At 40.4% G+C, this 18,890-nt stretch overlaps 1 protein-coding gene across 2 annotated transcripts; it reads right to left on the reverse strand.

Annotated features, from left to right (window-relative positions):
• Nucleotides 1-1,952: 1,952 nt before the first annotated feature.
• LOC144494882 (cyclin-dependent kinases regulatory subunit 2) lies at nucleotides 1,953-14,243 on the reverse strand. 2 transcript variants are annotated; one of them, XR_013498169.1, is made up of 4 exons: nucleotides 14,096-14,243; nucleotides 7,738-7,865; nucleotides 3,860-4,675; nucleotides 1,953-2,162 (listed from the first exon to the last, which is right to left on the reverse strand). XR_013498169.1 is itself a non-coding variant. In XM_078214388.1 (3 exons), exons 1-3 carry the CDS (start codon nucleotides 14,152-14,154, stop codon nucleotides 4,623-4,625), a joined length of 240 nt encoding a protein of 79 aa, XP_078070514.1. In that variant the 5' UTR covers nucleotides 14,155-14,243; the 3' UTR covers nucleotides 1,996-4,622. The 2 variants fall into 2 exon arrangements, 1 of the variants encoding a protein (XP_078070514.1); XM_078214388.1 differs by having other exon boundaries at nucleotides 1,996-4,675.
• Between the last annotated feature and the right edge of the window lie 4,647 nt (nucleotides 14,244-18,890).

Raw genomic sequence — 18,890 nt, forward strand, 5'->3', positions numbered from 1 at the left:
CAACAGGTTTATTTGGTAGCAAAAGCCACTAGCTTTCAGAACGCTGCCCCTTCGTCAGGTGAGTGGGAGTTCTATTCACAAACAGGGCATATAAAGACACAAACCCAATTTACAAAATAATGGTTGGAATGCGAGTCTTTACAGGTAATCAAGTCTTAAAGGTACAGACAATGTGAGTGGAGAGAGCGTTAAGCACAGGTTGAAGAGATGTGTTATCTCTTTAACCTGTGCTTAACGCTCTCTCCACTCACATTGTCTGTACCTTTAAGACTTGATTACCTGTAAAGACTCGCATTCCAATCATTATTTTGTAAATTGAGTTTGTGTCTTTATATGCCCTGTTTGTGAACAGAACTCCCACTCACCTGACGAAGGGGCAGCGCTCCGAAAGCTAGTGGCTTTTGCTACCAAATAAACCTGTTGGACTTTAACCTGGTGTTGTGAGATTTCTTACTGTAGTTTGAATTAAAACAGCTGATTAAGAGAACTCCATGACTTGGTGTGGTTACTTGAAGGGTAAAGTTGTTATCAATTAAAAGGCTGAAGATCATTGCCTCTGACAGGTGAAATGATAAAGGGGGAAGAAGGAAATGGTAGGGACTTTAAATGCATATTTTGGATAGATCTTCACAGTAAAAAGCACAAAAGACTTTCTGGAAATAATGGCCAACCAAAGTCTAGCAAGAATGAGGAATGTAAAGGAATAATACAAAAAGAATTAAGACTAATTGATGACAAATTCCATGCATATGGCAACTCACTTCTTAGATTTCTAAGAGGTAGCTGCATGGTTTTGATCTTCCAGAATTCCTTAGATTCGACAACAATTTCCAAGGATTGGAAAGCAGCAAAACAACATTTCTTTCTTTTTAAAAGGAAGAAAATGAGAACATAAGCCAGTTAGCCTTATATTAATCATTGGCAAAATTCTATATTAGTGATGGGGTACGTAGAAATCATGATCATGCAAAGTCAACATAGATTTATGAAAAGGAAGCTGTGTTCAACAAATCATTTTGAGCATTTGAGATAAAGCAAGTACAGTGGATAAGAGGGAACCAGTAAATATGGTGCACTTGGATTTTCGTTGCCACTAAATTAAAGCTCAATGGGATAGAGTTAATATGAGCATGAATTTGGGATTGGTTAATGGACAGAATCAGTAGGAATAAATGGGACAAATATATTGTCAAGCTGTAACTCGTGGGATACAGAAGGATCAGTGCTTAGGTCTCAGATATTTATAATTTGCATTAATGGCTTAGACTGAGTGTAACATATCCAAGTTTGCTGGCGATAGAAAGTCAGATGGAAAAATAAGTGGTGAGGATGTAAACAGGTTGAAGGGGGATATATCCAGGTTGGGCAAATGGACAAGAAAATGGCAGATCCATGTGGTGAAGTGTGACTTATACAATTACATGTAATCTAATTTAACCATTTTAATATTTTAAAAGGGACTTTACAGGGTACAATCTGAGAAACTGTTTCTTCTGGCTAAGGGAATCAACAGCACAGGGTCAGATTCTCAAAATGAGGGGGTTAGGCATTTAGGACTGAATAAGAAATTTCTTCCACTTGAAGATATGTGAAACTTTGGGATTCTCTACCCCAGAATGGATCCTCACATCAGGTCAAAAGAATTTTGGGTGCTAAGGAAATTAAAGAATGCATGGAGAATGTGAAGTTGAGGTGGAGCAGCCATGGCCTTGTTTAGTGCTGGAACAGGCTCAAATGGCAATGACCTACCCCAGCTCCTCCTACTTATGTAATTCAAAAACAATTATTCATAGAAAAATAGAATTTTGGAACAATTCACATTACTTCTTTCAGGTGCAACAAACTCAAGACTTTTTAAAAAATATTTAAATATTTTCCCAAACACCAAAACTAGTATTTGCATTACTTGGAACAAACAAATTGCATATATAATCACCTCTTGCACCTTACCTGCACCAAAAGAGCAAATAATTTTTATTTGAACTGTAATGTTTATTGGTTTCAAAGTAAATATGGCATCAATTTGCACAGAAAATATACACTGAAGATAAATAATACGTTAATCAGTTTTTAAAATTGTATTGTTTGAACAATGAATACTTGGCTAGGATGCCAAAACTTCATGCTGGCTTTCAAAGTACCTTATGAACTTTCACTTCAATCTGAAAGAGAATTTGAAAATGGTCAGTATTCGTTGAAACATTTAAGTGTTTTATTTCTAGGTACAATAGATGTACCAGCACAAATCTCAGTGAAAGTTTTAAAAATACTTCCAAACTATCACTAATTTTCATTGGAGTGTAGCCATACTCCCTCCCATTCAGGTCTCTCGCCAATGGATCAAGTTTAAAAAGGATGTTCACTGTTGTCTACTATTCAGTAAATTCAAGTAGGTCCTTAATGCCAAGGCAGTCCTATTGGGCATAAAAGAATACCACTCGACTGAAGAAACCCAGCCCAAGGGCGGCACGGTAGCACAGTGGTTAGCACTGCTGCTTCACAGCTCCAGGGACCTGGGTTCGATTCCCGGCTTGGGTCACTGTCTGTGTGGAGTTTGCACATTCTCCTCGTGTCTGCATGGGTTTCCTCCAGGTGCTCCGGTTTCCTCCCAGTCCAAAGATGTGCGGGTTAGGTTGATTGGCTATGTTAAAATTGCCCCTTAGTGTCCTGGGATGCGAAAATGAGAGGGATTAGCGGGTAAAATATGTAGGGATATGGGGGTAGGGCCTGGGTGGGATTGTGGTCGGTGCAGACTCGATGGGCCGAATGGCCTCTTTCTGTACTGTAGGGTTTCTATGATTTCTGTGCTACTGTGAAAATGTATTAAAAGTCCAATCATTGAATGTCAGGCATCATAGCAAATGATTCATGGGATAGAGGTGTTTCAGCTTCTGAAATATGATCCCAACCAACTGGCACGGGAGTATACACATGGCAGTGGTGCACCCAAGTCAATTTTTTAAAACCATATTTTGGGCTGTTTATGCATGTATGATTACACATCCTTAGAAAGGTAAGTTAATTCCTCAGAACCATGTAGTATAACATTTTTAAACAGTCCCATCAATTTATGCAGCTTCAAATCATTTTAGAACATGATAAGATTAATACCAGTGAGATTTCATAATTGGTACCTGATAAAGTGCTGAGAGGAAATTCCTTTCTCTTGTTACATAAGTTCCAGCATGCAAGGATGGCAGATTTCCCTACATGGGGAGGCGATGGCCTAATGGTATTATTGCTAGACTATTAATCCAGGAAACTCAGCTAATGTTCTGGGGACCCAGGTTCAAATCCAGCCACAGCAGCTGGTGGAATTTGAATTCAATAAAAAAATCTGGAATTAAGCAATCTACTGATGACCATGAAACCAATGTCAGAAAACTCCATCTGGTTTACGAATGTCCTTTAGGGAAGGAAATCTGCCGTTTTTACTTGGTCTGGCCTACATGTGACTCCAGAGCCACAGCAGTGTGGTTGACTCTCAACTGCCCTCTAAGGGCAACTGAGGATGGGCAATAAATGCTGGCCAGCCAGCGACACCCATGTCCCATGAATTAATAAAAGATATGTACAAGCCATTTACCAAGTAGTGCAACATTAGCAACATCCTCTCTACTGGTAGTAATTCTAATCCCATACATTTGTTCTTTCATTATCCCTCAATTCCCCTTTCCTCCAAACATATATTCTGTTCTTAAATGTTGACATGGTCTCAGCATCAACCAAATCAACTCTTGTTTTCTCTGATACATTACTTATTGATGATGCAAAAATGTTTGTGTGACCTAGCACCAGAGTGCTGAAAGACTTGCTACTTGAGAATACTCATTAAGTAAAATCAAAATAACTCACTTACAGGAATGGTTAATGGTGTGTTTCCATTTTGTTTTCGATGCTTCTCAGTGATTTTGGTTGGTATGCAAATCAAAGCTGGAACTGCACCACTTACTAGTGAAAACTGCATAGACAGTGCTCAAACTTCTTGAAAGGCCAGTGTTGATGGACCAGTAGCCAGAGCTTGCCAGTGACAACCATGGACAGGATGAAGAATGATTTGTTAGATGAAAACCACCTAGTCTTTGCCCTCGAGTCATGCTTCATCCAGAAGTCTAATCTTTGCAAGTCAATTAGGCTTGGAGTCAGGATGTATCATTCTCAATAGTTTCAGTCAAAGTAATCTTATCCACGGTGTCAGTTAGAAAGTTAAACCCAAAACTTGCTTGTCATGTTGAACCATACTCAAACCCATTCCATTAAAAATGAGTTTCCTTTAAGTATTAACACAAACTGTATGGCAAATAGATACAGGAACCCCAAGAGGTGCATCGAAACTTTATTCACAACGGTATCCATCAAAAGAAAACTTAAAGGCACAGAGAAAAATTCACAAGTAAACAAAGTACTGTAATTTCTTAAGCTTGGAACCAACATCATTTTGACTGCTAGTACTTCTTTTTAAATACATCTCATAGCAGTCTAAACCCACTGTACCACAATGAGCTCTATTGCTGTTTAGAATACAGCTCATATACAGGTCGGAATGAATTTGTACAATTTAATGTATTCACTGAATACTACAATATTTACAAAAAGTCCAGAAAATTCCAGAAAGTGAGGATTTATTTTTCCTGGTCTTTAGATAGGGGTCTTCGGAATAGCAGAATATGTGGTTCTAGAAAAAGAAAGTTAAAAAGTCAGTGACAATTTAGCAGTGCATTTATTAAATATTTTTGCAATCCTTCACCATAGGACTTAGTTTCCTAATGAAATATGAAGTGAATGCTCAACATTAGAGAACATTTTTTTTGTACAAACTACTCCATCCATGATCTATTTTTAAAAGACTCAAGAAATACAGACTGACCATCAACTTAGCAAATACAGTGACTTGCAGAAATGACTAATACATCCCAAGTGCTAAAACATTTTAATAGCTAGTATCAAGATTGTTTTGTGTCAAATTTTAAAATATTGTATTTGGCAAGGGAAAGCAGCCTCCAATCCCACCTAGCAGACTAAATGGCAGCTAAAACAAGTTCTCCCACTTCCTGTGATCATTTACAAAAATGCAAGCACATGTTGGACCATTGCTGTCACAATGAGTAATGTGCAGACTTGCATATAATTTTTCTTACAGGCCAACTTCTGAGTCAGCCCAGGTCTAAATAGGTAACACTTATTTATAAACATTTGATGCCTATGTGGCACTTAAATGTGACCCCAGTATCTCCTGTCCTGTTCAGGGACTTGTCCCTCCCCGTCAACTCTTCAAAAAAAAACTGGACAATAACAGATAATCTTCACTGCATTTATTTGCAAGCAGTGACATTCAGTATGCTGTATGAAATTAGTCTTAAAAAGTATGCAGTTAGATATATTTTTACCTTAGAGTGTGTTCCTAGATTATCTTCACATCCAATACAATAAACATGGTAACATCCATCAGCAATTACCTTTACAAATTAATTTAGACGCTTAGGCTCTCTACTTCAGTTAACCACATAAATCCATCATAGCCTTTGTGGACCATATCCCTCTACTCCCATCCTATTCATGTACTTGTCAAGACGCCCCTTAAAAAAGTCACTATCGCGTCTGCTTCCACTACCTCCCCCGGCAACGAGTTCCAAGCACCCACTACTGTGTAAAAAATTTGCCTCGTACATTTCCTTTAAACCTTACCCTTCGCACCTTAAACCTATGCCCCCTAGTAATTGACCCTTCTACCCTGGGAAAAAGCTTCTGACTATCCACTCTGTTCATGCCCTGTCCATCATCCTGGATATAACTGACCCAACCACATAATTACCCCAGGAGCAACACTGCACATCGTCTCTCCGTAGCCGTTCCTCTCGCACTGCATTAAGGTGTCGGGATTGCTCCCAGGAATGGCTCTGTGTCTGGACGTTCCTTCCAGTTGTGCTGCAGGACGTTAGACTCGTTGCTGCTGGTCTAACTCCTGTTTACCCATTAATGTGACACTCTTTTGTGGTTAACATTTTCCCTTTGACCTAGGTGTGGGATGAAGCTGATAGGCTGTTGGAACAAGGCTGCACAGATTTCATACAGGATCTGTAGCTGATCATGGAGGCCGTTCCAGCCCAAAGGCAAACACTTCTGTTCAGTGCTCCCCTGACACATTACAGGAGCTGAAGATCGCCATGAACAAGCCTTTCTTCTGGGAATCGAAAACTGAGTAACTAAAACTGCAACATGGGTTTATGTACAGAGCAAAGCTCCCTCTACACTGTCCCCATCAAACACTCCCAGGACAGCTACAGCAAGGGATTAGGTACAGAGTAAAGTACTGTGCTCAGTTCTGGTTACCTCATTACAGGAAGGATGTGGAAAAGATTGAAAGGGTGCAGAGGCGATTTACAAGGATGTTGCCTGGATTGAGTGGCATGCCTTATGAGGGTAGGCTGAGGGACCTCGGTCTTTTCTCCTTGGAGAGACGTAGGATGAGAGGAGACCTTATAGAGGTATATAAGATGTTGAGAGGCATAGATCGGGTGGACTCTCAAAGGCTTTTTCCCCAGGGTGGAAATGGCTGCTACGAGAGGACACAGGTTTGAGGTGCTGGGGGGTAGGTACAGGGGAAATGTTAGGGGGAAATTTTTCACACAGAGGGTGGTGGGTGAGTGGAATCGGCTGCCGTCAGTGATGATGGAGGCAAACTCACTAGGGTCTTTTAAGAGACTACTGGATGAGTACATGGGACTTAATAGAATGGAGGGTTATAGGTAGGCCTAAAAGGTAGGGATATGTTCGGCACAACTTGTGGGGCCGAAGGGCCTGTTTTGTGCTGTAGTTTTTCTATGTTTCTATGTAAATACAGTAGTATAAAGTAGCATAAGTAAAATATATCTACAAAATAAGTTTTTGCAAATTGATTTAAGGCAAAAAAAAGTGACAATAATGCAAGCTGGCTAAGAATTCATTCATCAATGAGCTCTTGGAAAGAGGCTTCAATATTCCAAAAATTCAACAACTGATAGCTGTAATTCGCAAATTATTTTGAGGCCCGAGATTTGTAATCAGCTACAAAAGGCACAAGCTATGATTAACTGTTGTTACATCACTGTGCCAGGTTAACATAGGCCACCAACTTACAGGACACAATTTTTGCACTTCTTTAAAAAGCAAAAAACAGGAGAGACCCAAGTCAGAATACTATATGTATCAAACAACATGAATTTGGTATTCAGTGGTTTCTCATATGCAATTTCTTAATTATAACTAAAGACGACACTGGGTAATCCCAGTGTTATAAAAAGTATTTCCTTTTTTAGTGGGACACATTTAATAAAGAACTTCAGTATAAAGCAAAACAAAGTTAATGAACTTGAACTATCTACCATGCCTTCCTGTACCCAGTGGTCATTAAGATCTCAAATTTAATAGCAAGCAGCTAAGATCATGTTTGAGTGGCTCTGTCGAAGAGAGGCAGGCAGCCAGAGCGACCATTCTCAAAAGGTTATCTGGACCTATAGATGGCCACCTTGGCCAGACTCGTAAGGAGGTTCTCCAATCTGATTTTTATCCAGTTACAGTTCTGATACAAACATCACACAAGACTCAGCAATAAGCAACCATAAATAAGCCAGGACAAAAGCATTTATTTTTCTAGTTGAAATATTAATATATTAACTGGATACAGATTACCTTCAAGCTACTATTTGTACCCCCTTTTCCCCTCATTGCAAAGTTCTTACTCCTTAATTGTTTTTATACCTGGTTCATGCATCATGTAGTGGACCCAGCCCAGAGACTGCTGGACACCTAGCTTTCGCCACTCGTCTTCAGACATCAGATGAGTTTTCGGTACCTGCTTTGCAAGTTCTTTGGGTAACATAACATGCCTGTTAAAAAGAACAGTCAGAAACTATGTAAGCATAAAGCAAATAAATCAAATGTTCTGTTTATATTTACTCTATCAATTTTTATTCCAAATGGCTGAATGGATGAAGTTGCTTCTAAGAAGCAACTGATCATAATTTGATGCATTCAGCAGAAGGTACAGATTGAAATTAAAGTTTCATGTACAGTACACTGCTAGGGACCTGGGTTTGATTCGAGCCTCACGTGTGTGGAGTTTGCACATTCTCTGTGTCTCTGTGGGTTTCCTCCCATAGTCCAAAGATTGCAGGTTAAGTGGATGGGCCATGCTAAATAGCCCCTTGTCACAAGATTGTGTAGGTTAGATGGATTAGCCATGGTAAATGTGCAGGGTAATGGAGATAGGGCCCGGGGGGGGGGGGGGGGGGGGCCTGCGCCTGGGTAAGATACTCTGTCAGAGTCAGTGCAGACTCATGGGCCAAATGGCCTCCTTCTGCACTGTATGGATTTCATGATAAATGTAAACTTAAAAGCATCAGATGTATTTATTTTAATTTATGATTATTGGGTTATAAGGTAGTTACATTGTAAAATTGTTCCCTTAAAATGCAAGGCAGAATGTCAGAAGTACCCAGCTTTTACGCGATTTGGTGGCCACAGGGGCAAAATTCAAACAGAAACCTATAGAAATCAAGTGACAACTTTCACACCTGGTAATGGTACATGGTAATTCAGAAATGGTATAGTTGCTGTTGAGACAGAGAGAAAGCAAATATTGTTGTGTGCAAGAACAAAGAAACTACTAGCACGAATTTGTAAAGGGGACAGATGCAACAGGACACAGATTTAAGAAACCATGAGTTGGTGAGGTGGGCCTTGTTGATGGTAGTCACACCTGACGATTCAGGCTGATTGGAAGGACTTCCAGACATTTTTACCTAGCACAGCAAGCACAAGCAAGCTTCTGGATAGCTGGAGTAACTGTAGACTGTTCTTGTAATGCTATACATCTGCCAAAAGTGCAGTGTACAGGGTTGTCATACCTTTTCTTTAGTTCAAAGTATTAGTTGCCCTTCAAGCAATGTTAGATTCACGTTTATTTTAGTTTGTTGCAGTAAGTCTTAATGTAAAATCCTGATTTTGGTTATTTCCATTGGTGGTTTGGTAAAATTAATCTTTTTTAACAAGTTATTAAACTAACGATAATAGTAATTAGCCTCCAAGATCAAACATAACCCTCTTAAGGATCAACTCTGCTCAAAGCATAAAATTACCTCAGGAACAAAAATATGCCAGCACTGAAAAAACAGCTTCTCTCGAAGATGAGAACGGCCATTTTGGCACTGACTGAGAAGATCAAGGGGTCATCTGGTAAAGGTGAGTTTAGCACTACAACCGTACCAACATCAAGAAGATTCCAGAAGAAAAGCTGCAAGACATGACTTTTATTAACTCTAGTTATATGTTGCTACCAAAGTTGTTCTGCAGTATTATCATATTTACTCTAGTGTCAGGGGATTAGCAGGGTAAATATGTGGGGGTTACAGGAATAGGGCCTGGGTGGAATTGTGATTGGTGCAGACTCGATGGGCCGAATGGCCTCCTTCTGCACTGTAGGGATTCTATGATCAACAGATACTTGCTAGCAAGGAAGGGGAGCTAAATTAGTCTGGCTCAAAGAGGCTGTAAATTGCTAATGTTACAAAAACATAGCTAACATTTGTTAGCTACACGTTAATACTATTTAAGAGGAACTAGATCAGCAGCTTCAGGAGAACCTTCTACCTCATTGTGCTGAAAAACAACGTAATATTTTAAAAATCCATGATAAGAACAGTCATAAAGCCACTGGAACATCAAGAACAATTTTTACTAGCTCAAAATCTACTTCTTCCCATCTGGTTTTATTTAAGCACTAATTTGACTTTTTCCCTATTTTGAATATAGTAACCTAATGGCAAGGACTTGCCTTTGAAGCTGAAAGTGTTGGATTGACAAGATGGTCTAGCACAGATTTAAGGGTAGCCACTGGAACTTGCACATGACGATATGCTATATTCTACCAAATAAGAAAATTATGTACCATCCATGCTCTGAATTAGTGTGCTTTGTACAGTAAAATGGAGATTTCAAATGCTTTTACAACCTTGGGCCTGCCAGCTCTGAAAACTGTGCAGGCAAGTGAAAATATGCCCATCCTCGAGCTTGCTTAAACACATGATGCATTGCCACCATGAATTGCTGCAGTCCATTTGGCATAGATATATTCCTAGTACTGTTGGGTAGAAAGTTGCAAGATATGATGAAGGAAGAGTGATAAATTTCCAAGTCAGAATGGGGTGTTCCCATGCAGCTTCTGCTCGTTTTTCCTAGTTGGTACAGGTCAACTGTGGTTGAAATAATACAGCCAGTGCACTTGTGTTGCAACAAGAGGTGGAGTATCAAGCAAGCTGTTTCATCCTGGATGGGGTCAGCGTTCTTCGAGTGTTTGCAAGTGGAGAGCATTCTATCATTCCTTTCTTGCAACTAGTATATAGTAAAAAGGGTGTGGAGAGTCAGGAGGAGAGTTGCACAGCCACAAAATATCCAGTCTCTGATCTGTTCTTGCAGCTATGGTATATATGTAGTACATCCAACTGTTTCTTGTCGCTTTGTGTTAAGCATGATTTAACCAGTGGAAAGTTTTCCCTGATTCCACTGACTTCGATTTTGGCAGGGCTCATTGATGAAACTCTCATCTCTAGAATTTAAGAGTCAGCCTGGCAGAACACAAATTGAGTGTTGAGTACACTATTGGCAAGTGTTATTTGATAATGCTGTCAATGACTACTTCCATTAATTTTGCTGATGGACAGAAGACTGATACAACAGTAATTGGCTGGATTGGATTTGCCCTATTTTGTGTACAGATCACCTAACCTGTTGGGTGGATGCCAGTGTTTTGATTGTGCTGGAACAGTCTTCAATTCAGTACTACAACGAGGATTTGAGAGGGCCCCAGTCTTTGCTCTAGTCAGTGCATTGATCTGTTTCATATCATGGGGAATGAATCAAATTGGCAGGCGTCTACCACTAGAACACTTTATATTCTCCATTTGCCCATTCGCAAGTTAATTGAGCTAGTTTTGTCCACTAACATTCACAACTGGATGTGACACGACTGCAGAACTTTGATCTGGTCTGTTGTTTCTGAGAATGTCCATTTTTCTTTGGCATGCATAGAGTCCTGTATAGTAGTTTTAATAGTTTAGCACCTCATTTTATGTCCAGTGCTGTTCTACGTTTTTCAAGGAGCCAGGATTGATTGCTTAGCTTGATGTTAAAGAAAAAGTGAAGGATATGTTAAGCCACAAGGTTACACATTTGGATGGAATGCAATTCTGCAGTTGTTGATGGCTCAGTACCTTTTGAATGCTAATTTGAGCCGTGTGATCTGTGCTGAATCAATCACATGTTTTTTAAAAAATCATATGGCTGAGGAAGCAGTTACTAGTTTGATGCAGGGGTTAACAATTCATTCACCTGTTTCAGCTGACACACTGCGAAGGATTATGATGCCACCAAGAGTAGATCTCTCAGAGCAAATACTCAGTACATGGGCGATGGTCTTGGTCACAATTTGAGCTGTTTCTTATGTTTCACTTGCAACGGCAGTGGCCACATTTTCCCAGGCCCATTGTCAAACAGCTGAGGGTTGTCCAAAATACCCCATGAATGTTGAAACCTGGGACATCACTCGAGTCAGTTACCAGGTTGTGACTGGTTATAGCAACCATTATGTGATCCTCCTGCTAAAACTTTTCCAACTTGAAAACCTGTGAATTAATGCTGCCAAGAAAGTGACTGAACCCTGGCCCCAGGTTCCTGATCCAAGAAATAAAAACCCATAAAAAAATGTGGCAGTGCTATACAATAGACAATATTCTCGGCTTCAGGGATAAATGTTGACTAGAATAAAATACTGGATACAAAAAAGAAAATAGCATAAACAATGAAGTAACGATCAGTTAATGTTTCAGGTGCACATCCATCATCAGAGCTCTCCAGCTTTTCTCCAATGGTGCCATGAGACTTTATATTCACCTGAGCAGGCATATGGAGGTCTTGTGGCACAATGTCCCTGCTTCTGAGCCAGAAGCTGCTGGTTCAGGTCTCACCCCAGGACTAGATGGCCAAGAAAGGTGCATTTGTAATGTGGCTGAACAGTGTCAACCTGCAGATCCTTCCAATACACCATGGCTGGCGGTAAGAGCGGGAAATGCTCCTGGCCAACCATAATTGATATGGAGTGGCACCTATAAGCCTCTGGCGAGACTAGCAATCGGTTCCAGGAATTACTAGCAATAGAAACAGATGAAAATCTGCCTTAGTGTACCACGAGGTGCAGGAAGAGAATTGGAGCAGACACGCAGTAGAATTGAATCCTTTGCCTGAAAAATAACATACACACATCCAATATGTCAGACTAAAGAGTCAAACTTGTTTATATATTCAAATTTTGAATGGGGCTTGAACACAACCCGACTCAGATAAGAGTCCTATCACTGAGCCAAGGGATAATATCCATTATATTGAAAGTGAAAATTTATGTCTGTAAAAATACCCAAAAAAGGTGTTTTACAACTACCGTCCTTTCATCGCTATCTCAATCTCTTACTTGCATGACCTAGTCTATACTCAACTTTATGGGGAGGGAATGGCCTAGTGGTATTATTAGACTATTAATTCAGAAACTCAGTTAACGTCCTGGGGATCCAGGTTCGAATCCCACCGCGGCAGTTGATGGAATTTGAGTTTTAAAAAAGTATACCTGGAATTAAGAGTCTACTGGTGATCATAAAACCATTGTCGATTGTCAGAAAAACCCATCTATCTCACCAGCTTAACAGTGGCCCTTAATTATGCTGCAGTCAACTTTCATATGCAAGTGATTGATGACATCCATGTCTACTTCCATCACCACCCTCAACTTCACAATCAGTAATGTATGTTCCGACTGCTTGGACATCAAGTTGTGGATGAATCAGAATGTTCTCCAGCTGATACAAGACAAAACTAATTCGTCTTTTGACAACAAATCCAGGTTTACATTAGATTTCCATAATCTCTCCTGTTCCATACTACTCAGGTTGTAGCTGATTTTGCACAACTTCAGTGCCCTGAGTCCTGGAGTGGAGATCCATGTCACAAATTCTGAGGCCCCAAAACCAGTCTACAAACCTGTTTTATTCAAATATTGCAAATACACTAGCGATATGATTAAATTTAGAAAAACAAGTACAAAAATGGGTTTGGAAAATATGATCATCATTTATTGGTGTTAACATCAGGCCCTCTACACTACATAGGGGATTTTCACAGCAACTTCACTGCAGTGTTAATGTAAGCCTACTTGTAACACTAATAAATAAACTTCAGTGGGATTTGGGATATCCTACGGTTATGAAAGGCACCACACGTAAATGCAGATTGCATAAATCTACGTTTCGGCTGCATAGTCCAGAAATTTAACATAATTCAGACACAGGTTCCCGTCTTCAGAAACAGAATTTCTAACAGTAGTAAGGCAAACCTCATAACTCGAGCCATGAGACCAAGTAATGTCTCGCACCGGGGGAAAAAAATGCCATTTCCCACAGGCCAGGCCTCCACACATGGTTCCCCCCCTCTGCTGCAGTGATCGTTATCCTCGCAGCGTGCCTGCGAAATGCTCAGTAACTACAATCGGGAACTTTAGGAGAGAGGTGTTATCCCGCTGGGGCAGCAGATTGCAATACACACGGCCCAGAGAGACCATTTGCGAGATGTGTAGCTACCCACCCCTATTTCAGGTTTCTGAACACTGCCAGAGTGTGTGCAATACAGCCGGACGGATGCATGCGTGTGTGTGACATGGCGAGCAGTGGGGGTGTCCCCTCCCATCAACCGGGAGAAAAAGCTCGAGCTGCCCACACAGCGGAGCAATAACCAACCGAGAGAGAGTCGGATAGAAAAGTACTTCTTACTTCAGATTTCAATCCTGCAAACACAATGATGAGATGATAACTTTATTCGGAGAGTGTGAAGTTTGGTTCTGCGATCGCGATTATACAAGTGTCAACATTCAGGCAGGTCAAACATCCTCATTCCGCAGCGTGTTTGTTTGCCTCAATGTTTCCTCGTTCAAATTTTTTTTTTAAAAAATCAGTCATGTTTGGGACCAATAGGATGCTTTTCAGTATTCATAAAGTACTTTACATGACAGAACTTTTACCTGTATTCGTACTGGTCGTCATAATACTTGTCCGAATAGTAAATTTGTTTGTTCGCCATGTCTGTATCTTTTCTCCCTTGTCGGCGCCGGCTCAGCAAGTGGCGAGTGAGCGCACAGCTCGGCGGTGACTCAGACCAACCCCTCCCCCCACACTCTCTCTCTCTCTCCAACCGCCGCGCCTTCCAACTCACACCGCCTGCCGATTTGAATCGCACGAGCGCCTGCCCATTGGTCCGCCGCTCTCACCACGTGCTCAGAGCGCTGAAAGCGGGGAGAGCTGGGCGCGCGCGGCTGCTTAATCTAACGGCCGAGTCTTCAGCGGGAGCGTGCGGCGCGCGCGGCTGCTAATCTAACGGCCGAATCTTCAGCGGGAGCGCGCGCGCGCAGCTAATCTAACGGCCGAATCTTCAGCGGGGGCGCGCGCGCGCAGCTAATCTAACGGCCGAATCTTCAGCGGGTGTGCGCGGCAGGCGCGCGCACCTGCACCCAGCCAGCGGTTTCATTAATTCAGTGGTTCCCAAACTTTTTTTCACTGGTCCGCATTTTCGGAATAAAAATTTGCTCGGGGCACACCGAATTTTTTATTGATAAGAAATACAATCAAAAACAAAAAGAACAACTCCTAGCAGTGCTTGATTTATAACATAGAACACAACTACTTTATAATATGATCATGGGACATCCAAAAACGATAAAACAATGCTTGTTTAAACCATGTTTAAATGTTTCTTTGATTGTCCTTGAACCTTCCTGCCACACTGGCCATCCTCTTTGGTAGCTTTTGCTACCAAATAAACCTGTTGGACTTTAACCTGGTGTTGTTAAACTTCTTACTATCCTCTCTCGCAGCACCCTTTGGGGACCACTGCCTTAACTGAAGTTTGGCAGCGGTTTCTTGATTAGCTCCTGATTCCAGTCAGTTGTGAATGGTGTGTGTTTCCAGTTTCAGAAAAGCCACAAAAGCCTAACTTTTAAACTCCTACCCTTAGTCACTTGATTTTAACCATTTATTTCAAAAAGATAGATATGTTTCTCATAGTAAAAAGGGGATTTGAGACCAATGAAAAATTAACCATGATCGGATTTTTAGCATTGCTGCCTCACACCGACAGGGACCTGGGTTTGATTCCTGTCTTGCGTCACTGTCGGTGCGGAGTCCGAACGTTCTCCCCATGTCTGCGTGGGTTTCCTCCGGATGCTCCAGTTTCCTCCCACAGTCTGAAAGACGTGCTGGTTAGGTGCATTGAACAGGCGCCAGAGTGTGGCGACGAGGGGATTTTCATAATAACTTAATTGCAGTGTTAATGTAAGCCTGCTTGTGACTAATAAATAAATATATTGGTGGAGCAGGCTCAAAGAGCTAAATTTGTCTACTTCTGCTCCTAATTCCTATTGTTCCAATGTTAGTCCACCCCCCCCCCCCGCCGGTTAATTTTGGCTGGCAATATTTATTTTTATTGGAAGAGTATTGTTTCTTGCATGCTATCTTGTCTGTATAATATGCAAGAAACAATACTTTTCACCATATACTAATACATGTGACTATAATAAATACAAAATTGTGAACACAGAGCTACTTATTGCTTTATACGACTGAAAAAAAAAATCACATGGCTACCAAATTATAGTGATTAAATACGTGAAGAGAAATAAACCAAGTTAGTGTCGACTGCTCAGCCAAATATCCTACCGGGGTTGTAGTAGATAAATATTACTACTGGTTTAGAAAATGCAGGGTTAATTTGTGGACACATACAGATTGATGAAATGTACTTTGAGTCTGACGAAGTTGGAGCTCCTTGAGTGAAGGAAAGTCCTTCTTCGATAGGAAAGTTCTTGAACTGAGGGTTTAGATTATTGAATACTTCACGTGTGTATGTATATAGGAGAGGAAATTGGGGTGGTGGAGAGAATGCCAACACTAGGAGACGAATCCCATTCTGTAATTTCCATATTTCTATGAAAACATTTCTTTATTGAGTCAGAGTTTAGTGAGTAATTTAGAAATGTTGCTGAGCTAAATTCAGGATAAAGTATCCTTTGAGAACTTCTCCAAACATTGATACCTGTTTTCTTTGCATTAACTCTTATTTTGATTCAGGTTGGTCTATGCTACATGGATTCCCCCCACTTCAGGTTTGTCACTTTCACATGGGCTTGTCCAAAGAAATGGGTAATAAGATTGGTCTTACTAAATTTGGCCAACAGGGAAGCTGGACCACACCTTTGTGCATTGGAGGAGGGTTTGAGTTGAGATTTCAGGGTGAACGTTGGACTATTGGTTTACTACTAGATACAAGATACAAGCATTGCACCCATTACTGCCAATTACATTAAATCAATGAGTAGCTATCGTTATTGGTTAAGAGATGTTATCACTTTACTATTAGTTATCAGTTCAATTTCAGAGAACCATTATTAGTTACTGGTGAAATAAAAGTTCGTTCCACCCCTGGTTTATCCATGCAAATGCATCCCTTCTTTGGATTTCCTGCTCCTAGTTTCCCCACTCATGGGTGATCTCCCAGATCTTGAAACTTGCCACACAACAGCTGCATAAAAACACAAGCAAGAAAATTCAACGACAGGGAACCCAAGTTTTATAAGGTAAATGTGTAGCATTTGTATATATCATGTGACAAGGAGTCATGTTTATTTAAATGTGGTCAGAGGCCATGTGTTTGGAATGTCACATGATGAAGCCTCCAGCCTTCCAACAAGAGCTGACATCACCAGGTGCACAATATCATAACTTGTATGACTGTGATTAACTGCAAAGAGGACTGTTAGCAACATTAAGAGGACATGGATTAGCAGCTATGTAGGCAAGTTTCAGATTTTTAGTGATGAATCTTGGAACAATGAATAAATGGCAGATATATACAGATTGGTAAACTTGAAAGGAAGGAGAAAAGCAGAGTCTTTTAGGTGCATTTCTTTAAAATTGGAAGGATAAATTATTAAAACATGTATTTAAAAATTGTGGATTTCTAGTTTTTGTAAAAGAAGTAAAAAATGCAAATCTAAACTTACACAAATCATTGATTTCATTTGAAAAATTGTGTTCCATCTTGGACATTTCTTGAATTGTCTACAGCCTTTGATGTAGGGGGCCACTCCATCCTTCTCCAACACTTCTCCATGATTGTCCAGCTGGGTGGGACTGTTCTCACCTGGTTTTGTTTTAACTATCTAATCATTGCCAGAGTATCTCTCCAATTTAAATGTAATTTGACTAGTGTGAAGTGTTATCTCTATTTTTGCCCAATCAAGATGTAACCAAATAAAGTAAAACAGGACTCTTTGGATAATACATTTTAGAAAGCTTATTAAAGAAAATATATACTTTACAAACTTAAGCAATGACTTTTACAGCTTCAACAAATTTCTTTGAAGCATAGGTCAAGGATTAACCCTCTCTGGTCTAGATCTCAAACCCACTTGTGGAGATTGGCATATGGTTTGTTGTCTCTAGAATTTTCAAAATTTTGCTAGCAACAAAACCTGCATAATCCCTATATGACCATCTACGCCATGTCAGAGTCAGGCTTTTATTGATTTTTATAATTGGCTACAGCTGTTGCTAGATAGGTTTGATTGGTTTTTATTTATATCTTCCTTCTAGAGGCCATCTGCCCTGAATATCTCAGACAGGAATAATGGGGTTATTTCACACCATTCCTTAATCTGATTCTGAACAACTCTATCCATTAAACCAAACTCTGCAAGGCCTTGGTTTAAGGTCCCATGAACCTTATCAGGGTTCCAGAAAGATTCCCTTGTTTGAGCAGTTTCATCTGAAACTGTACTTTCTTATTGGAGAAAGAGAGTGATTTATAGTGATTATTTATTAATGCTTAAATAATAGGACAATCAATTACAATAATTCATTAATTATAACAACTCAATCAAGGTTCATTACTTTTATAATTATCTGTTTCAAAACTGGGCATTACTTAGTATAGTGATATAAAATGTCTTCAGCCACATGTTAATGTAAAAATGGCTTCCTTGACCATTGTTCTTTGATGCTGTGTATCAGAAGGGTCATATTCCTTAGGTTATGGCCTTCTGAGTTGGTTAATGGTTAGGGACAGGACAGTACAATTGTGAGTGAGCCAGGTAAAGGGACCGAGAAGGCAGGAGTACAGGAGCCTCAGTCTCTACAATTGTCCAACAGGTTTGAGGTTCTTTCCGCTTGTTTGGATGAGAATGAGAGCTGCAGGATGGGCTAACAGATTATGGCACTGTTACAGGAAGCCATTCAAGTTGGGGGAGCAAAGAGCAATGTAGTAGTGATGGGGATAGGCATTGTTTGGTGCAGCCAAGAGCATGCATCCAGAAGTCTATATCATCCGGGTTTGGGACATCTGGACAGTAATTTAGAGCAGAGGAGGAGGGTCTGGTTGTTGTGGTCTATTTAGGTAGCAATAACATAGGTAGGACTAGGAAAGCGATTCTGCTTAGACAGTATGAGGAACTAGGCACCAAATTGAAGAGCAGAATCTCAAGGGTAACAAGCTCTGGATTATTACCTGAGCCACCTGCCAATTGACAGAGGTCACATAAGATTAGTGAAATGAATACGTGGCCCAAAGACTATTGGAGGAGAAGTGGGTTTTGGTTCGTGGAGCACTGGCATCAGTAATGGGAAAAGTGGGGACTGTACCCTTGAGGTGGTCTGCACCTGAACCAACTGGGACCATGTTCTAGCAAACTGTAGAACTAGGGAAATAGAGAGGATTTTAAACTAAATAATGGAGTTAGGGATCAAGCTTTGGTAGATGTCACAAAG

This window comes from Mustelus asterias, chromosome 6, assembly GCF_964213995.1.
Source record: "Mustelus asterias chromosome 6, sMusAst1.hap1.1, whole genome shotgun sequence".
In the NCBI taxonomy this organism is placed as follows: domain Eukaryota; kingdom Metazoa; phylum Chordata; class Chondrichthyes; order Carcharhiniformes; family Triakidae; genus Mustelus; species Mustelus asterias.

Bases quoted from the DNA above. Each gene is read 5' to 3' on its own strand.
- LOC144494882 (XM_078214388.1), bottom strand. From the start codon at position 14,154: ATGGCGAACAAACAAATTTACTATTCGGACAAGTATTATGACGACCAG. The intron at 7,866-14,095 runs GTAAAAGTTCTG...TCTTTTTAACAG, and splicing joins GACGACCAGTACGAATACAG to GCATGTTATGTTACCCAAAG. The intron at 4,676-7,737 runs GTATAAAAACAA...TTCTTTTTCTAG, and splicing joins CTACATGATGCATGAACCAG to AACCACATATTCTGCTATTC.